This window comes from Balaenoptera ricei, chromosome 3 (assembly GCF_028023285.1).
Source record: "Balaenoptera ricei isolate mBalRic1 chromosome 3, mBalRic1.hap2, whole genome shotgun sequence".
Classification (NCBI taxonomy): Eukaryota; Metazoa; Chordata; class Mammalia; order Artiodactyla; family Balaenopteridae; genus Balaenoptera; species Balaenoptera ricei.
This window is the reverse complement of record NC_082641.1, coordinates 179,562,652-179,589,476: the sequence shown is the minus strand read 5'-3', so window position 1 is coordinate 179,589,476 and position 26,825 is coordinate 179,562,652. Positions and strand designations below refer to the sequence as shown.

Sequence of the window (26,825 nt, the reverse complement as noted above, 5' to 3'; positions counted from 1 at the left end):
GTCGCCGCGAGCGGAGGGGGGGGGCGGTGTCGGGCCGCCCTGATTGGCCCGAGGCCCGGGCGGTGGCCGCGCGCGCCTGCGCAGTGCGCAGTCGCGCGCGCCCCGAGGAGGAGGGCGCGCGGGTGCTAATTGGCCGCGGCGGCGGCCCCGCCCGCGAGTGGAGGGTGATCACGTGACGCGACGGCTGGGGGCTCCCGGCGCGGGGGACGCTGGTGGCCAAGATGGCGGCGGAGCTGGTGGAGGCCAAAGTGAGTGAGCGGCGGCAGCGCCGGCCAGGGCGGGCGGGCGGGGGGGCGGGGGCCGGGCGGCCGGCCGAGGTCTGCGCCTTCCGCTCGGGGCCCCACAGTGCGGCCCCCCCGCGGCTCGGCGTCCGGCTCCCTCGCCAGCCCCTGGCCCCGGGGCTCCGGTTGCGGGCGGGGCGCGGGGAGGCCGGGGGCGGGGCCCCCCAAACCTCACCCCAGTTTTCGCGCCAGGGGTTCGGCCCCCAGGTGGGAGGTTGGGTTCTCCTCCCTCCAGCTCAAGCGGCTGGGGTCTGGATCTCCCTAAGCACGGGCACAGGGCCGCGCCTCCCAGTTTGAGGCACGGTCCCCCCGGACAGCATGACTGGCTGGACTGCTCGTTCCCTCCTCGAGTTCGGCGCTCTTTGGCCTGGGGGAGTGTCTGCGCCTTCCCCGCCCCCCATGGTACAGTAGGCTGGCATCTGGGTCTCAGCCTCCTCGCCTAGCTGACCAGGCTGGGGTTGGCGACTCCTGCTCAGAAGGGTCCCCTGACTTTTCTGCCACCGTTTCCACCATACGGGGTGATGAGCTGGGGTCCTGAACCGCCCCCAAACACTGTGTCTCTTGGGGTCTCTACCCTAGGCTGGGGTTTGGAGCCAATATTCAGCTCCCGCTCTGATCCCAGAGCCCCGCCCCCCTCCCGACACCCTCTTCACCCCGGAGTGCGCGCGGCGATAACTGAGCTTGCCCTCCCCAATGGGATGGAGCCCTGGCCCCTGTGTCGGTGCCTTCCTAATAACTCTCTCCTCTCAGTCTTGGGTCTTGGGCTCTGTCTTCCTCCTCCCTCTCTACCCTCAGGACAGCATCTGTGCTGCTTTGGACTCTGTTCCTGGGGTCTCTGGACCCCACACTCGCAGGATCAGACTCCATTTCCGAACCTTGTCTGCTTCCCTTATACTCTACCCCATCGTGAGTCTACTGCTCAGATCACACTCCCTTCCCACACAGCCCCCAGAACCCCTGCTTTAGATCTGTTTATGCATCCCAGCTCTGGCATCTGAGGCACCCTTCTCTTTTTGCCGGTCTCTTACGTCGATCCTTGGAGAGTCCCTGGCTGGTTGCAGGGTAGGGTAGTTAGGAGGGCGATCACGTGACGGGACAGCTGGGGGCTCCCGGCGCTGGGGAACGCTGGTGGTTAGTTTCTAGTCTTTCTCCCCCGTATTCCTGTTTGGGGTCCACATTCCACATCCCATAGATGCCACCTCTTCTCCAAGCTTGGGGCCCCTTTTAACCCTCTTGGGACTAAGCTGGGAGCATCCCTCTCCTGGGGATGTATCTTCCCCCAGATGCCTCCCCGAGGTGAGGCTCCAGAACCCTTGCCCCTGACTAGGCTAGGGTTCTTCCCGGAGAAGTTTACTCAAGGCCGCTGATCCCAGGGAGGTGGGGGACCGGACCTTGCAGGACCGAGGCACCGCCCCCTCCCCCTGCTGCTCTCCCCTCCCCAGGGTCCTGACCTGTAAATGTTTTCTTTCTCTTGCTCCTCCCTCTCCTTACATCTCCCTTCCCTTCCCACTGGGATCTGAAATGCAGCCCTCAAGGTTCTGTGATTATAGGGTATTAGTCTCCATTCACCCCTGAGTGCCCGCTCCGTATACCTGCATCACACACATGGCTGCCCCTCTCCGGAGTTTTGAGAAATTGAGACTTGCCCTAGAGATGCAGAGGTCTGAACTCTGCCAGCCCAAGGCAGCAACCTGCGGCCTGAAGTCCCCTGGAGCCCTGAAATTTAACCTCCTCGGGCCGCTGTGGGGCTGTGGCTCTGGGCGCCTGCCCCCACTCCAGCCAGAGAGTAGGATCTGAACTCTTATATCATCCAGGGCCTTGAAATATGATCTGATGAACTCTACTTGACCCTCCAGTGGCTGGGGCCCCCCTCCCCAATTAGATCAAGTTGACCTTTTTTCAAGTGCTCTAAAACACGAGCCTCGTGAGCCCAGCCTGCTCCCATCCTAGGGAGCCTTCTTTCTCCTTCAGTCCCTTGCTGTCACTGTGGAGTGCCTACATGTCATTGAAATGTCCCCCTCTTTTAGGCGCTTTCCCAGCCTTTTGTAGCGCGAGCCGGAGACTTTGTCTTTTGGGGTGCAGGATGGGCTGGTCTGAGGGGAGAGCGAGGGGCTTGTTGATAAGCTTGGAAATCTGAGACTCTTAACCTGAGGCCCCTGAGAGGGGCTTGGGGGTGTGGCGGGGGAGTGGTCTGGGAGCTCCCTGAGAGGGGCTTGGGGGTGTGGTGGGGGAGTGGTCTGGGAGCTCCCTGAGAGGGTGTGTAGCATTCTGCACAGAGCTCTTAGTTCCTGGAGAGAGGCGCCCCTGTTAAGTTCAGCGCAGCTGCTGTTTCTCCACACGGCTCCGAAGGAGCCCAGAGTTGAGGCTCTGGAAGCCGTTGGGGCCTGGAGCTGTTTATAAACACAGATCTGAGGGGCAGGCGGGTCAGGATGAAGCCACGGCAGGAAGTGGTCTGCGCAGCACTTGGGGCTTCTTCCTGAACGTTTGCACCCTGCTTGTGCGGCCTCCCCTCCCTCCCAGTGTCAAGGGCAGGCTCCTCGGTGGTGGCAGCTGCTGAGAAATCCGAGTCATGAACATATGGCAGCTCGAGGGGTGTGCCCCGGGATGCGCGTGCATGAGGCGGCTCCGGATGGCCCCAACCTGGTGGAAGGGGTAGGTAGGGGCAGGGGCTCCCAGGGGCAGGAAGATGTGCTGTGGTCAGACTCCAAAAGGCCAGGCCCACCTGCCTTTGGCTCCATGGTGGGCGGTCAGCTTCCATATGACATTGCCTCTCCCCTGGAGCGCCTTGGGGCTCTTCCAGAAGAAACATCTTGTCTGCAAGCCTTTCTTCTCTGTTCAAGGTAGGAAGTCAGGCCGAGGGAGGCAAAGCCTCTTTGTTTTCAAAAGTGTTCAGACTCTCGGAGAGCCAGCAGACTGCTAGGCCCCCAAGCAGTGGGTGTGCTGGGGAGTGAGGGGCTCCCAGGCAGCTGGGTGTGAGTGGAAGTAAGCAGCCTCAGGAGCCCGATGGCCCCGAGTCCAAATACTGCCAGCCCTGCCGCGGATGCACGGGGAGGCCTTGGGCCAGCTGCTTGCCTCTCAGAGCCTCAGTTTTCTCACCTGTGTAATGGGCACCAGTCCTTGTGAGGTTAGTGACCATGAAGGCCCTTGTGCCTGGCATTGGTGGGCGCTCCCCGTCTGCAGTGCAGGAGTAGGAGAAAGACCCTGCAGCAGGAAAAGCCTCCCCCTCGAGGCTTTGCAGGCAGGATGGGGCCTCCCCGCACCTTTATCTGTGTCGTGTTGGGCCCGGCAGACCTCTCTGCCATCAGCAGGAGCCTGGCGCCGTACAGCTGGAAAGAACGTTAGAGTTCCCACCTTGTCCGAAGTGCAGAGAAGCCTGACAGCGGACCCAGGGTCATCTGGGAACCTAGGGCAGGGTCTGGGCTTGAACCTAGGGCTCCTGAGTCCTGGAGCCACCATCAGATTCCACAGCTCACTCTTTGACAGCCCGAAAACAGCAGCGCCTTCTGGCACGTAACCAGCCTGGCAGGGGTCCCGCCCACCTCTGACCATCAGACTTTTTCTAGTTGAGTTTAAGTGATTTATTGGTTTCTTTGGGTGCTGTCCTGCCCCAGGCTCGCCAGCTTTCCATGTCCACTGTCATCGCTTGTACTTTCTCTTTCTCCATCCCCCCCCGGAAGTGTCTTTTTCCCACCACGTTTCACTCATCACAGGTCAGCTTCAGGACTTGGCATGGGTGGCCCCCATACCCCGCTGGCCCATCCCTCCAGGATACTTTGCTTATGTAGCTTATCGGGGAGCGCAGAGGGTCACGGAGGGCAGGCCACTGCCGGCCAGTCCCACAGAAAACACTGGGCTCCACTGCTCTCTTGTATTTGGTCTGATTTCGTTGGAGGGGCCCTGCCAGGTAATAATGGCCAGTCATCACTTTGCCACGGGTCAGTTCATAGCCTCTGTGGCTGCTGGATCTCCGCGCTCCTCTGTTGGGGCTGATCCTACCCCCCAGGGGACATTTGGTGATGTCTGTGGGACATTTGTGGTTGTCACGACTGGGGTTTGGGGGAGCTCTGGCATCGAGTGCGCGGGGCTAGGGATGCTGCTTCACACCCCACCATGCCCGGGACGGCCCCAGTGTCCACAGCGCCAAGGGGAGGAAGCCTGCGGGGGGGACCAGCAGACGCTTTGACGGCCTCGGCAGTGCTCAGCTGAAATAAGTCGGTGCTGGGGCAGCCTGGTAGAGAGGAGCCACCCTGGCTTCAGAGTCGGGTTTGGATCTTGTCTGTAACTGGAGCTCACCCCAACCTGGTAGGGGTGTTTGAAGGATCAGAGTTAAGTGCATAATCACACGCGCAGCTCAGTCCCCGGCAGGTGACTCAGTACTAAGCAAGCGGTGGCTACCGTGCTCCAGACCAAAGGGAGAATGTGTTTGTGGCCGACATTGGTTGAGCGCTCACTCTGCTTTACGTGCATCGCCTCATCTGGTCCTTCCCACATCCCGATGAGGTGGACCCGCCGTCCTCCCTGACGAAGAGGCCTAGGGTCAGAGAGGCCATCAGAGTTCTCGGCTGGAGAGCAGCTGAGGCTGTTTATGGAGAAGCAAGATTCCCAGTTCCTGCCCTGGGGATGCTTTCAGGCTTGAAGATGGGAAAAGAGGACCTAAAATAGAAGCAGTTGGTGGGGAGGGGTCAGTCAGAGGAGCTTTTGCTGCGTTGGTGATATGCTGAGGAAGGTTGGAGGGGGAGGAGGGGAGCAGGGCTGAGCGGGGAGGGGGCCTCTCAGGGGAGGGGGAGGCGGCAGCCTGAGCACAGGCGTGGAGGTGGGACCAAGCCCGGGCCGGTGGGACTGGGGCAGAAGCTGCCGCCTCCTCCTCCTGGGGGCCCCGGGCCGGCCAGCTGCTAGCAGGGTATCACTTCACTTTCCCCCCAGCTGGCCCAGGCAGTCCTTCACCCTGGCAGCGTGTCCCTCTGAACCTGTGTGTTTGTGGTTGCTCTTCCCCAGAACATGGTGATGAGTTTCCGAGTCTCTGATCTTCAGATGCTCCTGGGTTTTGTCGGCCGGAGTAAGAGCGGACTTAAACACGAACTTGTCACCCGGGCCCTCCAGCTGGTCCAGTTTGACTGTAGCCCCGAGCTGTTCAAGAAGATCAAGGAGCTCTACGAGACACGCTACGCCAAGAAAAGCTCGGAGCCCGTGCCACAGCCCCACCGGCCCTTGGACCCCCTGACCATGCACTCCACCTACGAGCGGGCCAGCTCGGTGCCCAGGACTCCCCTCACGGGCCCCAACATTGACTACCCCGTGCTCTACGGGAAGTACTTAAACGGACTCGGACGGTTGCCTGCCAAGACCCTCAAGCCAGAAGTGCGCCTGGTGAAGTTGCCCTTCTTTAACATGTTGGATGAATTGCTGAAGCCCACCGAGCTGGGTGAGTCCCCGCCGCCCCTGGGGGCGGCCCCACCTTCTGAGTTCTCCCAGCGCCCAAGGCCAGCCAAGCAGCCAACCCAGAGCATTTTCTGGGGAGCAGCAAGGGCCGAGGGGCTGAGGGGGGCTTGTCCCTCCCAGGAAGCACAGGGGCCACCTTGGGGTCCTTGAATTAGTGACTTGTTGCCATGTAACAAGTTACCCCAAATTCCAGTGGCTTGAAACAGCCGACACCTCAGTTTCTGAAGGTCAGAACTTGGGAGCGGCCTGGCTGGGTGGTTCTGGCTTGGGGTCGCTCAGGGGGGTCACAGTCCACCTGTCAGCTGGGGGCTGCCTAATCAGTAGGCTCGACTGGGGCTAGGGGCGGGGCGCTTACTCACGTGGTTGCCAGCTGCTGGCTGGAAACCCCAGTTCTTGCCGCCTGGGCCTCTGGGGGCTGATTGAGCGTCCTCCCAGCATGGTGTGGTGGCTCGCTTCCCCCGGAGCCATGATCGGGGCGGGGGTGCTGTGGTGGACAGAGGGAGAGAGAAAACGTGTGCACCTGTGTGAGTGCATGACCCCACTGGAAGCTGAGGGCTCTCTCACAGCCTCAGCTTGGAAGTGGCATATTTTCACTTTTGCCACATTCCACTGGTCAGAGGAACCAACTCTGGTGCACCGTGGGCGAGGGCTCCACCATGCTGGACCACCAGGAGGCGGGGGCACTGGGGGCCACCTGCAAGGCTGGCTTCTGTGGTCTTACTCCTGGTGGCGAAGGGGCTGGAGGTTCGACCTTCCCTCCCGCCCCCCCGCGGAAGGCTGTTTCCTAGTAGGCAGCCTGCGGGAGTGACCTCGGTCAGCGGGTTCAGGCCTGTCAACACGGGCCGGCCCGTGAGGACATGGTCAGGTGTGCCTCTGAGAGGTGGGGTGCAGCGCGGATAGAGAGATGATGCCGGGGAACCTCGTCCTCTTTTCTCTGTCCTTACGTTGACTGAGGGACAGGCCTGCTGTGTATCAGGCCTGTAGCAGCCCCCCCCATCCCCCCACTCCGGACAGCCTGATGACAGGGCTGGGAGTGGGTGTCAGCCTGGACTCAGCCTCAGATGCTGCCCTGAGCTCTGGGACCAGGACACCAACCAGCCACAGCTTCCTGGGCCTCCAGGGCTCCAGAGAGCGAGTGGAATACGATGGGGCTCTTGTCACCCCTCAGGTTTTACCAGGTGCCTGAGTGTTCCTGGAGACCCCTCCTGCCACTCATCACCCACCCAGTCACACAGCATATACCTGAGCACCTGCTGGGTGGGCACCCATCAGGGGGTGCAGCAGGGAGCAGACAGAGCCCCCCACCCTTGTGGAGGTTCCCTTCTAGCACCCCTTGTTCGGAGCCTCGGGGTGCCCCCAGCCTACCCACGCTGTGGGTCCTGCCGTCCGTCACAGTGGGCCCTGGTCGTGAGTCGGTCCCTGTGTGCTGTGGCCGAGGTCACGGTCCCTCCACGCCCCCACCCGCCGTGCCCTTGGCCACGCGGCTCAGTCCCTCCCAACCTTGCTGACCCAGCGGCCTGCCTTGCTCGGCCAGGGGGCCCTTGTCTGCACACAGGCTTTAGCTCCAGCCCCGCCTGCCAGCCCCCTCCGTCCTGCCCTGGGTGGGGGGAGGGGGAGGGACGGCGGCTCCAGGTGAGGCTGTAGGAGGTGGAGGAAAGTGCTTCAGGTGCTCCTGGCCCTGGGGTCTGAGGCCCCGCACTCTGGCCCGGGGCTCCTCCCTCCCCTGCCTTCTCTCTGGAGTCAGGAGGGGTTTCTCGCCAGCCCCCAGGTGGGGGGCAGGTTGGCTCACCAGCACCTATCGTGGGGGTGACATGGCAGCACTGGGGACCCAGGGCCCCTTCCTGAGTTTCTCCAGGATGACCTTCCCTGTCTCTGCTCCCCGCAACCTCTCTCTAGATGCCAGGACCCATCCCCCTCCCCCCAAACCCCCCACCCCACCCGCAGGCTTTGGAGTCTCAGGCCTGGCTGGCTGGCTGGTTCTGGAGGTCGAGCTGAAGATTCAGATTCCTTCCTAAGGACTCCAGCACGATCTTTATATCAGGGAGGCTGGGTTTTTACAGGGAGGCTGCAAGGCGGGCTTGGGAGGCTGCAAGGCGGGCTTGGCGCTGGGCGGGGGCCTGGGACTGGAGGTGACTTTGAACTCAGGGCCGGCAGTCTCCCTCCCCTGCCCAGACCATGGGCTTCCTTCCTGCCCGCGAACATGCAACCATTCCCGCCCCACAATGCATCACTTTGCCCTGAGCCCCCAGGGACCCCAGTCACCTGATCTCTGGGAGAGTCTGCTCCCCTGTCTACACCAGGAATCACTCTGCTCTCGGCTCAGAACAAAGAGGCCGACCCCACCCTGCCTTTGCTCCCACCCACTCCCCTGCCCCTCTCCCAAGATGTACCCTTTTCCCGAGACTCCCCTCTCCTCAGGGACTCCCCAGGGGCTGCCCGGGTTCCTGGGGGAGGCCTCATCGAGCACTGATGGTGGCCCTGAAGCCATCTGGTCCCTGCTGTTCCAGCACCAGCAGTTCTGTCCGCCTACCCCTCACCCTGGGCGCCTCCCCACGGGGAGTTCTGCAGCACTGGCATTGCCCAGGAGCCACCTCAGGAGGCTCTAGCCAGCTTCCCCTTCCCCCTCACCCCTGGTCATGACCTGCCAACCAAAATGAGGCCCAAACAGTCTGGTCCTATTTCCCCGGAAGAGCCGCCGGCAGGCTCCGGGATGGAGACCGCGCCAGGCAGACAGGAGACATAAATCACGTGGAGGGGAATGTTCTGGTTGGGGGAGGGAAGGGGAATAATAGAGCCACAGACTGGGAGCTGGAAGGACCTTAGGAGAAAGATGATCCACTCCAGCGGGGACTGGGGGTTGGCACCCAGAAAGGTCAGGAGACTAGCCCAAGGTCACACGGCATCCTGAGGGAAGGGACTCCGGGGCCGCGTGCTCAGCCATCTTCCCTCCTCTGACCCCCTCCCCGCGCCATTGGCACTTTGCTTCCCTGTGGGAAAGCCCTGGTTCTGAACCACACGAAGGTTCTGGACCTCAGACCTCTTCTCAGGACAGGGAGCCCAGCCATCTGGGCCAGGCACCCCGGGGGCAGAGGCGCTCGCTGCTCACCCACAGCAGAACTCAGAGGGACTGGGAATGCAGTCTCAGGTCCAACACTGCTGCTTGGGGCTCAACCCTCTTATGGCCGGAGGGTCCCCTAAGCCTGGCCACTTGGGGTGTCAGCAGGCAGAGGCTGAGTGTCCACTCTGGGAGGCCCAGACCTCAGGGCCAGGGAGCGTGGGGGAGACGAGGTACCATCATGAGGCTCGCCACGGGCAGAAGGAAGGAAACGCGACCTGGCCCACCGCTGCTCCTCGAGGCTCCCGGCATCCTGTGGCCAGCGCCTTGTGGGCTGGGACCACTCCCGTGGCCCAGCAGGGTGAGCAGGCTGCCCCCCAGTTCTCCTCATGCCCCAGGACGTGGTCGGCGCTGACTCTGGTGGAGAGCCACTGGTCTAGCCCTGTCCCCACTGGGCAGGGCCAGTGTATCAATACGTCCCTCATTCAGGCTCCGAGCCCTTTGGCTGGTATTGCCCAAGCAAGGTAGTGGGGTCCCTGACCTGGCGAGTTTTGCCAGGAAGGTGCCCTAGAGGTGATTAAACGGTGACGGGCGAGGAATGCTCTGGTCAGGGAGTGCAGGGTTCCCCAGGGGCGGGGGTGGGGGGAGGGCACTGTCAGTACCAGGAGCCCCTTATTGTGCATTTGTGGGGAGGTGGCAGTCAGGAAGTCTTCCTGGAGGAGGTCACAATCCCATCCAGACCCAAGGGATAAGTAGCAATTAAGCCAGACAAAGGGGGTGGGTGGGTGAGCGTGTTCCAGGCAGAGTCCCGGCGGTGAGAGAGCTCATGAATGGAGGCCATTGTGACCAGAGTGTGGTGTGCCGCAGGCTGGGGAAGGGAGAGTGGCCTGGACGTGGGTGGCAGAGGCCAGAAAAACCAAGATCGGTGGGGCACGGGGAACGGTGGGGCACAGGGAACGGTGGGGACCAACTGGGCTGTCCTGAGGGCTTCCCAGGTCTTGTTCTTTCGCGTCCTTTCTGAGGTGGATAATACCCCTGCGGCAGGCCTGCCTGCCGCCCCACAGCCCAGCGTGGTACCCACCAGGCCCATGGGCTGTCTGTGGCATCAGGGGCAGGTGGCCTGACCCACTGGGCTGGCTGGGCCTCCCCTGCCCGTGGTGGTGGGAGGGGCTCCGTCAGCTCTGCAGCAGGTGGGTGCCTTGGGGAGCACCCAGCATTACCTGTGAGGGGGCCCTCAGGTGGGCGTGTAGGTTGTCCCAGGCAAGGCCTCCAGCCCACCCCAAGTCCTGCCAGAGGTGGCTCACCTCCGCCTGCTGTGATCCCCCTGACTTTCTGCCCGCCCCTGGCTTTAATCTGCCCAACCTCCTTTCTGGTGTCTTCCCCACACAGTTTACCCCCAGCAGCCAGAGGAAGCTTTTATTTTTCTTAATTTTTTAAATTTTTTATTATTTTTTTTAAGATGATTACTTTTTTTTCAGTATTTAATTTTTTATTTGGCTGTGTTGGGTCTTAGTTGCGGCATGCGGGCTCTTAGTTGTGGCATGTGGGATCTAGTTCCCTGAACAGGGATCAAACTCGGACCCCCTGCGTTGCGAGCGTGGAGTCTTAGCCACTGGACCACCAGGGAAGTCCCCAGGAGAAGCTTTTAGAATAGCAGGCTGGTCACGTTCCTCCTCCCTCCCCTCACCTCCTCTCTCTCACCTGGCCTAACCCTAACCCTAACCCTCACCCTCACTCACTCTGCTCCAGCCTCCTCCAGCACTCCAGGCTTGGTCCTGCCCCAGGGCCTTTGCATGTGCTGTTCCTTCTGTATGTCACACTCTTCCCCAGACACCCCCATGGCCCTCCCTGCCCCATCGCCTGATCTACAGCTCATCCCTCTCTCCTTACCACTGTCTCCTCCTCCGGGGCCTTGCTCCCAACCCTGGCATTGTTGATCGCCTGGGACTGGCTTGTTCCCCACTGCATCCAGAGGACAGAGTGAGGTGGGGGTAGGTGAGCAAAGGCTTGGAGATGAGGAGCAGCCTGAAGGCTGCAGTGAGAAAGACTTTGAGTCATTCCTTCAGTGCTTGTTCCTCCCGTAACCCCACGAGCAGGAAGTCCGGGTTCCTCGCCCCGTGAATGGAGGAGCTGGGATTCGAACCCAGAGCCCTTAGTTGGGGCTTGTACCCGCCCACCCCTTGCTGTTGTGAGGCCCCTGCGCCCAGCCTGGGGGACCTGTTTTCCCGCCTCCTCCAGGACGCCCCCGCCATCACCACTGGGGCCAGGCCTCAGCCTGGAGCAGGGGGCCTCGGGGGCCCAGGGGCAGGGGCTGCCCGCCGAAGGGCTTCAGGCCAGTGGAGGAAGTCCCAGCTGATCAAATTCTCTTATTTTTTTAAATTTTAAAAAAACTTTATTATTTATTTATTGATTTGGTTGCGCCGGGTCTCAGTTGCGGCAGGCAGGGGCTCCTGAGTTGCAGCATGCGCACTCTTAGTTGCAGCATGTATGTGGGATCTAGTTCCCTGACCAGGGATTGAACCCAGGCCCCCTGCATTGGGAACACGGAATCTTAACCACTGCGCCACCAGAAGTCCCCCGATCGAATTCTTAAAATCTCCTTTTCTTTCTATTTAAACTTTTGTAAAAATACGTGTTCATCATAGAAAACACTGGTTAACAGCGAAGAAGTCACGCTCTTGTCCTTGCCGCTGCTGCCTTCTGTCTGCGTGTGCAACCTCGAACGTGTGGTGTGTCCTGACTGTTGGTTTGTCAAAACACCCCCCCCACCCCGCCCCAGTACGTGGTGAGCACCTGCTGAGGTCATTAAATACTCTTCCCTGGTGACAGTTTGCAAGGCTGTCTGGCAGCCGCCTGCGTGTGCCAGGCCCTCTGTCGGGGTCTTGGATTGAGCCCGGGGTCTGAGTCCCTGGTCCACTGGCTCCTCCTGGGATTGCAGCTCCCCGAGGACCTTGGGGCAGGGGTTCTCCCTTTAGTCCCGGAGAGGCATTGAGGCTGAGACCTTTGGGTGTGCTTGGGGCTCGGAGGGCGTGTACCTCATCCCAGCCCCCAAGCCGCCTGGCATGGGGCCCCCATGGCCACCCTGCTGTGCAGCATGGGTGACAGTAGAGGTAGTTTTGGTTCTGTGTCCACGACGAACCAAAGACACGGGAAAATTGTGTTAATTCTTAGGAAGTGAGGGTTTGGGAGAAAAATGGAGCCTGGAAGGAGGTGGGGAGTGCCAGCGTCGCTGGTGGGTTGGGGTGGAGGGTGCAGTTTTTAGATACAAGCACTCGGGGAAGGCTTCATTCCAGTGGCATTTGCACAGGCTTAAAACACCAGGGCTGTGTAGATGGTTGGGGGAGGAATGTTCTGGAAGAGGGGATGGCGAGTGCAAAGGCCCCGAGGTATGTTCTTGGCAGGTGGGGAGCACAAGGAGGCACCCAGGGTGGCTGCGGTGGAATCAAGGCTACCAGGGCTGGGGACAGAGTTTCTCCCGAAGCCCAGAGCCGGGGGGAGCCAGGAGACCGGCAAGGGGTCTTCATACTGATCAGATGAGCACTGGGGGTGAAGGGACCGCCCTGGGCGCGTTCGGAAGTCCTCAACAACAGGATTGGCCAAGGGAGCTGATAGTGGGGGTGAGGGTGAGGGTCACGGACGCCGCCAGAATCTCAGTCCTGAGAAGCTGGAAGGGTGAGGCTGCCCCTGGTGGTGGATGGCCCAGGTCCGGGTTTGGGGGACCCCTGCCCACTGTGTCCCAGCTGAGCTGGCAGCTGGCCTCCCACCGGCCACTTGGCTTCCTGGGGGAACAGTCGGCCACCCCAGGCTGGTGGCCCAGCAGAAGATCGGGATTCGGAATGCATCCCCTGCCTCCGCAGCAGGCTCACCTAGAAATAGGAGTCCTTCCGGGAAAGGGACTCCGGAGCTAGTTCTTCGGCAACGCTTCTCGCGGTTTCTGCAGGAAGAGCTCCTTGGCTGGCGGGTGGGCCGTCCCCTCCCCTGCCTCCCAGGGGACTCTGTGGGGTGGGGGAGTATTTTTGACACGCCCCCCCCCAGCCTTGGTGGCCCAGCTCAGATGTTGTGAGACCCCCTCCCCCCATAAATAATTGCCCGGGGCTCTTCGGGCAGGTCTGGGCGCATCTGCAGGTAGCCTATGTGCACCCCAGCCCTCCAATTAAGCGGCCCTTTTCAAGGGCCCCAACCGGGACTCCGGAGGGACCAGCCCTCCCTCCACAACGAGCAGGAACTGGCGGCAGCAGCGTGGCGGTTTCAGCAGCCACCTCTTCCTGAGCGCCAGCTCCGGCCCCGGCACTATGAACCCCGAGAAACTGGTCCCTTGCGTGGAGGGCGCACAGGCTTGGGTGGGGATGGGGGTTGTGGCTGAGCAGAGCTGGGGTACGAACCCCAGCCCAGGAGCTCTGGCTTCTGAGCCCGAGCTGCTTTTAAATTCAAATTGTGTTTGCTTTTTAAATAGCCTACCCGAGGCGGCGCTTTGGAATTCAGAAGGTTCTGAAGCAGGGGTGGGCCGACCAGGGCCGTGTGCTCCCTATTGGCAGCCCCACACCCCGGCCGCACTGGGCGGGCGCGTGCTCGCCCTCACCGGCAGCTTTCATGGTACAAGGCAGAGTGGGGACGTAGAGGCAGAAACAGTGTGGCTTGCCGAGCTGAAAATACACTCCAGCCCTTTGTAGGGACAGTTTGCCCACCGCTGTCCTAAAGGGTTTGCAGTATAAAAAGAGCAGACGCCTTACCTCCCCCGGCTCCAGGGCTGCGGTAGTGGCCAGTTCTGGCACCCACCCTCCCCAGAGGCGGCTCTTGCACAGACCCCCTCCTTGGTTTTGGTTACACGAATAGCAGCCTGAGGTACACACTGCTCTGCACCTGCTCTTTCCACTTAAAACCATCTTAGGGATTAGTCTCTGTCGGAGCATAAAGAGCTGCTTGATTCGTGACTCCCTGTGTTCGCGGGAGCGTAGTATTCCTCCACGTGGGGCCTGGAGCCCATCTTCCTTTTTTGGCTGCGCCGGGTCTTAGTTGCAGCACACGGGATCTTTGTTGTGTCATGTGGACTCTTAGTTGCTGCATCCGGGGTCTAGTTCCCTGACCAGGGATCGAACCCGGGCCCCCTGCATTGGGAGCATGGAGTCTTAACCACTGGACTGCCAGGGAAGTCCCTTGTTTAGTTTTGGTAGGTTTTTTTTTTTTTGGTTTTGGTTTTTTTTTGGCTTCATCAAATTTATTTTTAAATTGAAGTATGATTGCTTACAATCCAATATTAATTCCGGGTGTACAATACAGGGACTTGATATTTTTATTCATTACAGAATGATCACTACTTCTCAGTGTAGTTTTAAAATTTTAAACAGTGAGGTATAGTTTACATACAATGAAATCCACAGATATTTAGTGCGTAACTTGAGTTTTAGCGAATGCATGTGACCGAGTAACCCCAATGCCACCAAATACAGAACATTTCCATCACTGTTAAGTTCCCGAGGGACCCCCCTCCCAGGCAGTCCTTGCCTTCCCCCGACCCCCAGAGGCCACCTCTGTTCTGAGTTCTATCACCGTAGATTAGTTTTGCCTGTTCAGGAAGCTGGTATAACGCACACGCAGCACGTACTTCTCTGCGTCTGCCTTCTTTGGCTCAGCTTTGGGGCTTCGGATTCGTCTGTGTCGATGCGTGGACTGCAAGTTTTACTGTATGAATGTACCACAGCTTGTCCATTTGTTCTTCCGTTGTGGGGCACTTGGGTTGTTTCCAGTTTAGAGCTGCCAGGAATAAATTAGCCAGGCGTTCTTGCACAGGTCTTTTTGTAGACGTACTTCCATTTATTTGGGAAATAGCTAACAGCAGATTGCTGGTTACAGGGTAAGCGTATGTTTAACTTTACTAGTCATTGCCCAACGGTTTTCCAAAGTGTCTGTAGCATGTTACAACCACCCCTACCCCCAGGAGAGAGTCCTGGTTGCTCCAGGTCCTTGTCAACACTTGGAATTGTTGGTCTTGTCATTTTAGCCACTTTAAGTGGATGTGTGGAGGTTTTCAACCAATCTTGCATTCCAGGGCCAGATCCCAGGGGCCCTGGCTGTTTGCTAATATTTTGTTAAGGATTTTTTACATCCACGTTCATGAAGGATATTCGGCTGTGTTTTTCCTTTCTTGATGCATTTTTGTCAGGTTTTGGAAGCAGGGTTATGCTGGCCTAGTTAAAATGAGTTGAGAAGTGTCCTTCCTCCTCTAGTTTCTGGAAGAGTTTATTTATTTATTTGTTTTTGGCCGTGCCGCACGTCTTGCAGGATCTCAGTTCCCTGACCGGGGATTGAACCTGGGCCCCAGCAGTGAAAGCCCAGGATCCTAACCACTAGGCCACCAGGGGACTCCCTGGAAGAGTTTATATAAAGTTTATATGGTTTATTCCTTAAACGTCTGATTGAATCCACCAACCTGGACCTGCAGTTTTCTTTGTGGAAAGGTTTTTAATTATGAGTTCAGTTTTTTTAACTGATAAAAAGCTTTTCAAACTTTCCATATGTTTTGGTGCCAGTTTTGATAGTTGGCATCTTTGGAAGAGTTTGTTCATTTCATGTAAATTGTCAAATTCATTGGCATGAAGTTACAGCCCCCTATTGAAGGCTATAGGATCTGTACTGATGTCCACCTTTCATTCATGATAGTTTGTGTTCTCACGATCTTATCGTTCAGTCTAGCTAGGTATGTATCAAAGAACTTTGGCTTTGTTGGTTTTCTCTGTTGTTGGCTTTTTGGTTTATTGACGTCCATCTTTATCTTTAATTTTCTCCCTTCTAATGGCTTTGGCTTTTAGTTTGGGCTTCTTTTTCTAGCTTCTTGTGGAGGAAGCATACATCATTCATTTCAAACCCTTTTCATTCTTTTTTAATAGAAGCATTTAAAGCTATAGCTTTCCCTCTCACAACTGCTTTAGCTGCCTCCCACAAGTTTTGGAGTATTGTATTTTCTCGTTCAGTTCAGAGTGCTTTCTGATCTTGCCTGGGGTTCTCAGTACAGTTATGACTGAGAGTGAAGAGCCGGCTCTTCACTACCAAGGTCTCCGTCCCCAGCAGACTCTCTCCCGACTTCTGCACCCAGTGCTCCATGATGGCGAGCAGGGCTGTGTGTGTGCTGTCCTTGCTGCCCTCCTCACACCTCCTGCTGTGAGCCAGGCCAGGCTGCTCTGTGACTCTTATTTTGTGCACTTGGAGGTTCACTGCCGGTTCACTTCCGTATCTCCTTGGCCATCCCGTGAGTGCCGGAGGCAGGACCTTGTTCAACTTGTCCCCATTCCCTCTGGCAGTGCCGTGCTGAGCCCGTGCGGGGCCTGGGCCGAATGCTGCATGGTTGGGCACATGGCTCACCAGATGCCCAGAACAGCCCTGGGAGTTGGGGACAGAGTTGTTGCTGGCGTCTCACAGACCTGGAGAAAGTGGCTGGCCCGAGGGCACGCGGCCTGGTGTGCTGCATCCTGCCGGCCCAGCAAAGCTCTTCTGCCCCCGCCGAGCAGTTCTCGGTCCTCTTGAGTAGATGCCTGAGCCCCGGAGGGCTGAAGAGGCTGCTGCTCCCTTAGTGGCCCTCAGTGGGGGACATGGGGGGGCACGAGTGCTCCCTGAACCATGGGCTGTGGTTCTCCTTACCCAGGAAGGGGCAGGATCCCCCAAATCCATCCCACCTGGGTAGGGCTCAGCCTCCCGTTTCCTACTTCCCAGTCTGAAGAGGGCCAGGCCTGTAGGAATGACCGTGGTCGGCACCCTCGCCAGGGAACAGACGTGACCCTGACCCCAAATTTGTCTCCAGTTCCGCAGAATAACGAGAAGCTTCAGGAGAGCCCGTGCATCTTTGCCTTGACGCCCAGACAGGTGGAGCTGATCCGGAACTCCAGGTGCACTGTGCCCACCCCCTGCCCGCCGCTGGGGCAGCCCAGGGCAGCCTTCGCCAGGCCCGCAGCAGACCCTGGGGTTGGCGTGGCGGGGAAGGGTGGCCCCCACCCCGTGCTCAGGGCCCGCGCGCTCTCACCACCTTTGACCCACAGCCCCAAGGTGGGCCAATCGTCCCCCTTTTACAGGGTCGCCCCCTCACTGGTCCGGACATCAGGGTCGGGGCGTTCTCTGTGGGGTGTGGAGCAGCATCCCTGCCCCCACCCCCTTGATGCCAGGAGCCCCCCAGTCGTGACCACCACAAATGTCCCCAGACATCCCCAGTGTCCCCTGGGGGCAGAGCCGCCCCCGCTGAGCAGATGAGGGATGCAGGCTGGTCCCAGGGCTCTGACTCTGCTCTCTGAGGCCTTCAATCTCCAGCTGAGACAGAAGTCACCATTAGGGCCGCCGGTTCTCGGGCACAAGGCCCACACCCACCAACCCTCTTACTACCCGTACCAGCCCCGCATTTTCCAGAGAGAGGCGGTCATTTGCCCAAATCACCCGTGAGTAAATGGCAGGAGAGAACGCTCTAGGCAGTACCCTTGGCCTTCAGTCGCCTTGGGAAGTAGTGGGTTAGTCCGTCTGGCTGGTCCCCCCGGTGAAGGGTCAGAGGCGGCTGCTGGGCGCTCTCCTGCCATTGACCCTCCCCTCCTCCCCCCGCACAGAGAACTGCAGCCCGGGGTCAAGGCTGTGCAGGTCGTCCTAAGGTAAGCCCAGGTGTGCCCGGGCCCCGGGGTGGGTGGGGACATGACCCTTGCCCACCTTCCCCTCCCCCACTCTGGGAGGCCCCAGGACCCTCTCAGACACACACACACACACACCCCCGCTATCTGGCCTTGTCCGTGGGTACGCCAGCATGCAGCCCCACTCAGGCCAGATGCGGGTCCTGTCACCTCCACCCTCGCCCCCCATCTGTCCTCCCCGCCCCTCCCAGCGGGCCCTCCCCTGCCCGAGGTGCCCGTGGCCCTATGGTCCCCGGTGTCCTTGCAGAATCTGCTATTCAGACACCAGCAGCCCTCAGGAAGACCAGTACCCACCCAACATCGCCGTGAAGGTCAACCACAGCTACTGCTCGGTCCCGGTGAGTGGGCCACCCTGGCAGCCCTGGATCCGCTGCGGGGGGCGAGGCAGAGAGTACAGAGTGGGGCGGGGGGGGGCACATGGAACACCTTGTGATGGTCACAGCCGTGGTGTCTGCTTCCAGGGCTACTACCCCTCGAACAAGCCTGGAGTGGAGCCCAAGAGGCCGTGCCGCCCCATTAACCTCACCCACCTCATGTACCTGTCCTCGGCCACCAACCGCATCACCGTCACCTGGGGGAACTACGGCAAGGTGAGCAGGCCCCGGAACTCCCTCCCTCTGCCCTCCCTCCCCTGCCCACCCCACCTCCATTGGCGCAGTGCTGACTCCCCTCCCCTCCCCCACCCCCAGAGTTACTCCGTGGCCTTGTACTTGGTGCGGCAACTGACCTCCTCAGAGCTGCTGCAGAGGTTGAAGACCATCGGGGTCAAGCACCCGGAGCTGTGCAAGGCACTGGGTGAGCCCCGGGGCTTTCTGCACTGCTGGGTGGGGCTCCCCACGGTCCCTGGGGGTGGCCATGGCTCCATCACTGCTGACCCAGTTTGCTGGGCACAAGGCACAGGCCTGGTCCTCAGGAGCTTGTTGCCTGTGGGGGACCTGGACCTCCCCCGTCTGGCCATCACCCTGGTGGTTGGGGAGCTCTGGGAGGTCTCTGGAGGATGCAGAAGGAGGAGGGGGAGGGGAGCCAGGCAGCGAACCATCAGTGCAAAGGCCCTGAGGCAGGGACGAGCTGGGTGTGCCGAAAGCCCCCAGCGAGCTCCGTGAATGCGGCGAGGAGAGCCGGGGTTGGTGGGCGAGGAGCCTTGGAGGGCTTGCGGGGAGGGGAAGACCCCAGGTGATCAGTGTTCCAGGCGGGTGCTTCTGGCGGCTGTGCACCGGGAGGGGGCGGGGGCCAGCGCTCAGCAGGAGCAGAGGATGGATTCCCAGTTGGAGGCACACGTGATGATGAGGGTCTGGCCGGGAATGCTGAGACCATTGTTTTTTTTTCTTTTTTGTACTTTTAAGAACCAGAAAAAAGGGGGTGGGGATACACAGAGCATTAAAAAACCCCAGAAGAGCCACTCAGACGGGCAGATCGAACCTTCCTGTGTCCTGCCCCGGGGGGCTGCCCACCACACAGCGGGGGCTCAGGAGTTCCCTCTCTGGTCACCTGGAGGCCCTTGCAGGGTGCCTTCTGACTCCATCCTCACTGTGGATCCGGGCAGTGGGGCCTGGCCACGTCCCAGTCTGACCAGTGGGGACACTGAGGCCAGCGTGGCAGAGTTAGGGCTCTGTGACCCCAGGACCTCAGCCTAGGCACCCTGCCCTGCCGCCTGCCTGTTTCCTCAAATGGCCCTTTCTTCGATCCCCCCCCCCCCACTTGCCCGCTTGGCAGGTTCAGGCATTGGCGCAGGGTTGGGCAGGGCTCATCCAGGCACCCGTGGGCCCCAGGGTGGGGACGGACATGGGGAGGCCTGGCTTAACTCCTCCGTGACCGGCCTGGAGCCAAGGCCTGGGGCAGTGCAAGGGCCACGGCAGCATATGTCGCGGCTCACGGGACAGCCCGGGCCCCTGCTGGGGCGGGCAGGACTTCCCCTCTGAAGCAAGCCCCCAGCTTCCTTCCCACAGCCAGCTCAGGCTGGGCATCGTGCCTGCTGGGTTGCTGTCTGATTGCAGCCTGGAAGTTCTGTTCTCTGTCTCACTTGAACCCTTCCTGCTGCACGTACCCTCCCTCTATTAGGTAGAGGAGGACCGAGGCCTTGCTTTGAAGCATGATAACGCAGTGCACCCGTCCTCAGCTGCCCAGGGTCTTTTTGAGGGGCCAGGGTCTCTGGGTCTACCATTTATCTGCACCTGTTAGCCAGAGATGGGAGCCACAGGGTGGCTGAGGACAGTAGGGGCGTTGAGGGGGTGGGAGGCCAAGCTGGCAGGTCACCCTCAACCCCTTGTGGGAGGGGGAGGAAGGCTCTCTGGAGGAGGGGGCGCAGGCGTTGTATCAAGGAGGGAAGGGCAGTCCCATCGTCCAAGCCGAGTGCCCTCCACTCTGCAGGGCCCAGGCATGGTCCCGAGCCATTTGCGGATGGAGCTGAACCGCTGCCCCTCTCAGGTTGGTCGGCCAGCCTCCCTGCGCCCCCTGCAGGCCCATCCCCAGGGCTGCAGTGGGCCAGTTTCCTTCCAGGCTTTTTTCCTCCACCTCGTGGGCTCACCGTGCGGTGGCTTTATGGTGGGCGCCCGCTGTCTTCTGATCTGTTAGAGAAGCAGACTCAGACGGTGCAAGGGAGCTGTGCTCGTGGGCTCACTCCGCCCTCGGAGGGTCCCTGGTGGGGCTCTCCTGGCCTTGGGGCTTCCCAGCCCTTGGAGTGGTGCGGGAGGTCCTGGCGGTTTTCATCAGAGCTAACAGTCACAGCAGGTGGCCTACGGCAGCTCTTTGTTGCCTGGATCTTTCCAGAGAAGGGCGGTCTTGTTGGGGGGCTGGCCCTCCTCATTGTGCACCTAGGTTATTGTCAAAAATAAAATGGCTGCTGCCGAGGGCTTTTTTTTCTGTTTTTGGCTGCTTCGGATCTTCGTTGCTGCTCGCAGGCTTTCTCTGGTTGCGGCGAGCAGGGGCTACTCTTCTTTGCGGTGCGCCGGCTTCTCATTGCGGTGGCTTCTCTTGTTGCGGAGCAGGGGCTCTAGGCGCGCAGACTTCAGTAGTTGTGGCACACGGGCTTCAGTACTTGTGGCTCACGGCTCTAGAGGGCAGGCTCAGTAGTTGTGGCGCGTGGGCTTAGTTGCTCCGCGGCATGTGGGATCTTCCCGGACCAGGGCTCGAACCCGTGTCCCCTGCACTGGCAGGCGGATTCTTAACCAGTGCGCCACCAGGGGATGTCCCTGCCCAGGGCTTTTTTAACATAGATTCTCCTCGTAGTCCTGGGTCCTGGAGCTAAAGCCTGTGTCTCATCGTCCTGGGAGGTGAACATGGGGTGCTCACCGTGTTTGGCTGAGGCGAGGGGTGCTGAGGGTGTTCACTGCTGCCCTCCCGAGCATCTCTGGCTGCTGGGAAAACCTGCCCCTCGGCCCCGCTGACACCGGCCGCCCCTTCCCCACAGTCAAAGAGAAGCTGCGCCTGGACCCCGACAGCGAGATTGCCACCACCGGCGTGCGGGTCTCCCTCATCTGCCCGGTGAGTCGGGGCGCGCGGGTTTGTGGGAGCGGCTGGGTGGACAGTGCTCGCCGGGCGGCCACTCACACCCGTCACCTCCCACCCGCGCAGCTGGTGAAGATGCGGCTGTCAGTGCCCTGCCGCGCAGAGACCTGTGCACACCTGCAGTGCTTCGACGCCGTCTTCTACCTCCAGATGAACGAGAAGAAGCCCACCTGGATGTGCCCGGTGTGCGACAAGCCAGCCCCCTACGACCAGCTCATCATCGATGGGTGAGTCGCTGGGGTGCACGGGGGCCCCGCCGCCTGCCAGGCTGTGCTGGGCTTGGCCCCTTGCCTGTCTGGGCCTCTGGAAGGAGGAGCGGGGCCATGCAGCTTCTGAGGCCTCCTGGGGCCTCCAGGCTGCCCAGCAGCACCCTGTGGCAGCTCTGCAAGCCCTGGGCTACAGAGAGAGGCGGGTGTCAGCCCTGGGGACTTGTCAGGGCCTTTGCTCTGTGGGTGGCAATGGCGTAGCTTAGGGTTCAGAAGTGGGGCTCCAGATCCACGAGGTCCTCTGTTGCTCCCCACGTCACCTTGCGTTTTGTGAGTCTGTTCCTCCCCCGTGTAAAACGGGGACCCGAGAACCCCTAGCTTCCATCCCATTGCACCACTCGGGGAGCTGCTTCTCAAGTGGCGTTCAGCAAAGGCTTGGTCACATCCTCCACATAGGAAGGTGAAGGGGACGCACGTCTTCCCAAAACTCTGACCACCTTCTGTTGGGCCCTTTCCGAGGTGACACCAGCGTGCGGCCAGGCTGTCCCCTGAGCCTAACCAGCAGGCCCTCCCCATGCCGCAGGGGGGACAAGGGGAAGAAGGCCATTCTCCCTAAAAGGGAAACTTTGCTCTGGTCTTAAGTTTCCAGAAACTGAGCCCAGCACCTGACTGACTGGCTCCTGCCAGGCGCCAGCCACACCCACTTCTGTCCCCAGAGCCGGGGCTGGGGAAGGGAACCTGGTGGCCCAGGCAGGAGCGGACCATGGGGCAGCCCTGGACCGCCGACTGCATGGCCTCCGCCCGCACACGATGACTGAGGCGCGGCTGGGGTGTGTGCCACGGGGAAGGGGGTAGCCCTGACCTGCAGTGGCCACGTGTGAACTGTCCCCACGGTCGGGCACTCGTCTCCCTCTGGTCACTGCGCTCGAGGTCTCAGAAGCCCTCCCTCCCAGCCGTCCAGGGAGGTGGACCTTGATCATCCTCACCTTACAGATGAGGAGACAGATTCAGAAGGGGTGGCCACTAGCCCAGGCCCCCAGCTCACAGGTAGCCGGGCAAGGACTTCAAACCCAGTCTGACCAGCTCTGAGCCTGGGTGCCCTCCCCGGAGGAGCCGAGCAGCCACCCCAACGCTGTCCAGCCTCGGGGTGGAGTGAGGAGGCCCCTGGGGCCCGGCACAAGGGCTGGGCCTGAATGGCAGCTCTGTTCCCAGCCTGGCAGCTGTGCAGCCCGGGGCCCGCCTTCCCCCGCACAGGCCTAGAGCAGGTCACTCAGGCCCGGGTGGTGGTAACTGACAGCTCTAGGGACAGACGGGGCTGGGGCTGGGTAGTGTGACTGTGCTGCACACGGACTGCCATTCCATCAGCCCATGCGGCCTGGGTATAGCCAGGGAGGCTTCCTGGGGGAAGGGTCCTTGAGTCGTGCATTTATTCCACAAGGCTCTGCCACTTGGTTTCTGGCCCTTAGCTGGGTGATTTACGGGTCCCCAAAAGGACTCCATCCCAGACCCTGCCTTCAGGGAACTCCCAGCTGGACGTGTGGGATGGGAGGACCAAGCCAGAGACAGACATTCCTATTGCTTGTGCTCTGCTTGGAGAAGAGGAGCCGTAGAGTAGGGCTTTGGAGGGTGAGTAGGAGTTTTCCAAGTGCAAAGTATGTTTCAGGCAGAGCTGTAGTCATACTGTGGTGACCCTCTGCCGTACTATGGCAGAGCTGTATTCATACTATGGTGATGGGGCTGGGAGGGGCCCCATCTGCCACAGAGGGTGTCCTGGACAAGGCCTCCTTCCTGTGTGATCGTGACTGAGGCGGTCAGAGTCACCTGGAGGCAGGTGCAGTGTTGATGTTGAACGAACGCTGGGGGCTCTGGTGTGTCCCTGCTCCCGGCCTGGCATGGGCCCCCGCCCCGAACCTCAGGTCAGCAGGTGCGGCCAGTGCTGTCCTGAAGCCACTTTTGGAGAGCAGGAAGTGGCTCGGCGAGCATCCCACCCCCGGCCAGGGGAGCAGGGTGGGGCCCAGGAGTCAGCACGCCCTCCTCCCGCCTCCAGGCTCCTCTCCAAGATCCTGAGCGAGTGCGAGGATGCCGACGAGATCGAGTATCTGGTGGACGGCTCGTGGTGCCCGATCCGCGCCGAGAAGGAGCGCAGCTGCAGCCCCCAGTGCCCCATCCTTGTGCTCGGTGAGGCCTCAGCCGGGCTTTGCCCGAGTTTCTGTTCCCGGAGTTTGCCGATTGCTGAGTTTGACTCTATCCCACCGCGTGGCCTTTTTATCTGAAACGCCACCGTCCCGGTGGAGTCGATCCCCCTGGAGCGGGGCGTCTGAGGCGGTTAGTGAGCGCCTGCTGTGTGCCGGGCCCCATCCAGAGCGCGCGGGAGCCGGTGGCCTCAGGTCACCTCGCCCCGTCCTCCGAGGTGTGCTGCTGCACAAGGCTGCCCCCGCCCCTCGCCGGCCTCGATTTCCTTGCTCTGCGGGTCACCTGCCATCCTGAACATGTGTCCCTGTCTCTCTTCCGCAGGCACCTCGGATGCTAATGGGCTCCCATCCACCCCCAACGTCAACGGCGGGGGTGGCGGCGCGCTTGGGGGCTCGGGCGGCGGGGGCGGCACGGCGGGAGGTGTGGAGAACGGGAAGCCAGGAGCTGACGTGGTGGACCTCACGCTGGACAGCTCGTCGTCCTCGGAGGAGGAGGAGGACGAGGATGAGGAGGACGAGGACGAGGACGAGGAGGGCCCCCGGCCCAAGCGCCGCTGCCCCTTCCAGAAGGGCCTGGTGTCGGCCTGCTGACCGCTGGCCACTGCCGCGACCAGCCGGACACTCGACTTTCCTGGTGCTTACCACGCAGAGGGGCGCAGGCGGGCCTCGGGCACAGCGGGAGGAGTGATTTTTTTTTTTTTTTCTTTTTATTGTTGTTCATTTTGTTTTTCCACCCCTTTCCCTGCCTGGCTCCTGGCACCTGTACCTCTGGACTCTCCTATCGGAGGATTAAAAAAAAAAAAAGTAAAACGACAAAAAAAAGTCCAAAAAAAAAAAAGAAAAACAAACAAAAATCAAACTTAAAAACAAGGCAAGCCACCCACACAGCCGCCTCCCCGGCCGGAGTCGGAGCCCGAAGTCAGAGCCAACCCTGGGAAGGGCGGGTGGGCCCAGGACGCCGCGCCCCCCGGACGACCATTCCAGCTGGTGCGAGGGACCGGGCGGTGGGGACGCGGGGAGGACAGCCTCTCCCCCGGCAGCAGCCCCCGACTCTGACGTTCGTCTGTTCCTTTGCTTTCTCTCTCTGCAAGCGTGTCCTCTCCTGAGAGCCGGGAGCAGGGAGCGTTTTTTTTTTGTTTTTTTTTTTTTAGCCAAGAAGCCATGGAGTGGGGGGGGGGGTGGCGGGGGGCGGGGCCGGGCAGTGGGGGGCGGGGTGGGGCGGGGCGTGGGGGGCCGGGGAGGGTTTAGCCACAGATGTGTTGTATTTTTTGAAAGTGCAATAACTTGGTATTTTGAAGACCCGGCGTGTGGCCAGGACCCCCGGCGGAAGGCGGGGGCCCCAGAGCGCGGCACCGTGTGGCGTGGGGGGGGGGGGGGGTCTCAGTTTTCTAGCCAGCTACCTCGGTAACTCCAATTCAGGTTAACTTCCCTACGGAACAGCGCAGGTGTCCAAGGACGCCGCCGTCGCCAGCCCCCTCCTCAGTGGGGCAGGGGGGCGTGGCCACTTCCGAGGGGTCGGCCAGGACCTGCCCCGGCCTCTCCATTTGGGGCGGTTCCTTCCCCCTCTCCTTGCTCTTGGGTTTTCCGACGGGTACGAGGCCTGCCCGGCACCCGCTCCCCCGGGAGCCTCACTCTTGTCTTCCAACAGGACTGGGCCTCAGCTCCCTGCCCAGCCCCAGGTGGCTCCCGGCCGGGGGGCGGGCATCCAGCGACCACGGGGGCCCACAGCGGCCCCAGACGCCTCCAGGGACCCGCAGCTGGGTGCCCGGACCCCCGCCCAGCACCCTTGTCCCCCGGAGGCCACACCTGGTTCTCCAGATCTCCTGTGCCCGCCATTCTTTTTGCTTTTTCTTTTCTTCCCCGCACCCCTCACCCCCAAGCCTCAGAATATTTTTTCTTTGTATAAACAGAACTCTCCTAGTCAGGAAGCAATATCATTTCAGGTCTAAAGAAGAAAGGGACATGAATCTGGTCGAGGGCAAATTCAGTTTTACTGTATAAACTCGGTTGTGCAGTTCAGCCCCCCCTCCGTCTGCGCTGGCAGCCGAGGGCCGCTGTTTTCTAATATTTGTATTCTAATTTAATTGTTTTTTAAAAACGCAAATAAAAAAGTCAAGGTGAAGCTACCACAGCGTCCACTTCTCTGTGCGTCGGGGCCATGGCTGGGAGCAAAGGACAAAACCTGTGCCCTATCCCATGCTTCTCCTGGCCTTGTGCTGCATGGCCTTCCGGATTCAGAAGTCACAGCATTTGGTCAAATGAGAAAGATTCCACCTTGAACTGCCAGGTCCAGTGTGTGTCTGCTGGACCGGGCAAGGAATTCAGACAGAGCCATTGAATCCCAGGATGGCCCCTGCTCCCCTGGGTGGCCAAGATACACAAATGGCCAATAAGCTCCTTAGAAGGATGCTCGACATCATCAGTCAACAGGGGAATGCACATCACAACTGCCACCTCACCCCTCACCCCGACTAGGACGGCTAGATGGCGAGGACGGGGATTAAGTGGGGACCTCGAGCTTGCTGGCGGGAATGTGAGATGGGGCAGCTGTGGTGGGAGAGTCCTGGGCTGGAGTTGCCGTCTGACCCAGCAACTCCACTCTTAGGTGTCTACCCCAAGGTCAATGAAAACAGGCTCACGTAAACACTCGTACACACCTGTTCACAGCAGCATGATTCACAACAGCGAAAGGCTTGTTGTGAAACAATAACCTTTTCATCTGGGAAAAACCCAGATGTCCACCGACAGGTGAATGGACACACCACATGCTCCATCCACCCAGTGGAATACAATTCAACCTTAAAAAGGAGCGGAGCGCTGACGCTCGCTAGTGTGGATGAACCTTGAGGACATGATGGTCAGTGAGAGCAACCATACAGAAGACCACATAGCGTGTGATTCCATTTATATGAAATGTCCGTAACAGGCCAATCCACAGAGACAGGGGTTAGAGGTCACCAGGGGCTGGGAGAAGGGGATATGGAGTGACTGCTAGTGGGGAAGGGGTTTCTTTGTGGGGTGATGAGTGTTCTAGAACCAGGCGGAGGTGATGGTTGCACAGTTCTCCGAATATGCAAGAATTGTCTTAGCGGGGGAGGCATGGGAGCCTAACCGAAGATGCCCTCCTGGGCCGAGTGGCTGCAGAACCATCCTTCACCATCATCCGAGGCCTCCAGTCTCCCTGTCGGCTGGCTCAGGTCCCCTCGGGGTCTGGCTGTGGAAGCCCTGGTCCCCCACCCACCCTGGCCCGAGTTGGACACCTGGGTCCACGTGAGCACAGTGACCTTGCTGCTGATGGAGGACCCCCGGAGCCGCCACTCTGCATCCTCCCCAAGCTCCTGGCAAGGGCTGGCTGGCCCTCCTCTCCCAGGCCGCGGCGTGGCCATTGTGTCCCCTCGGGGCTCCTCCATCACCCCACCCCCACCCCAACCCGCTGGCCCCAGTCTGACTGGGAGACAGACGGGAGGAGGGCTCTTCCAGGGCCCTGGAAG

At 60.4% G+C, this 26,825-nt stretch overlaps 1 protein-coding gene across 1 annotated transcript; it reads left to right on the top strand.

Moving 5' to 3' along the window:
- The first annotated feature begins 162 nt into the window (after positions 1-162).
- On the top strand, positions 163-24,492 carry PIAS4 (protein inhibitor of activated STAT 4). Its single transcript, XM_059918757.1, has 11 exons — positions 163-248; positions 5,277-5,703; positions 16,568-16,652; positions 17,355-17,396; positions 17,680-17,770; positions 17,894-18,022; positions 18,122-18,227; positions 20,839-20,912; positions 21,003-21,163; positions 23,190-23,320; positions 23,657-24,492. The coding sequence occupies exons 1-11, from the start codon at positions 222-224 to the stop codon at positions 23,923-23,925; spliced, it is 1,542 nt and encodes a 513-aa protein (XP_059774740.1). The 5' UTR covers positions 163-221; the 3' UTR covers positions 23,926-24,492.
- Positions 24,493-26,825: the final 2,333 nt, after the last annotated feature.

Excerpts from the sequence above, each read along its gene's own strand:
- PIAS4 (XM_059918757.1), top strand. The coding sequence starts at position 222 with ATGGCGGCGGAGCTGGTGGAGGCCAAA. Across the intron at positions 17,397-17,679 it reads GCTGTGCAGGTCGTCCTAAG|AATCTGCTATTCAGACACCA; the intron begins GTAAGCCCAGGT and ends GTGTCCTTGCAG. Across the intron at positions 21,164-23,189 it reads GACCAGCTCATCATCGATGG|GCTCCTCTCCAAGATCCTGA; the intron begins GTGAGTCGCTGG and ends TCCCGCCTCCAG.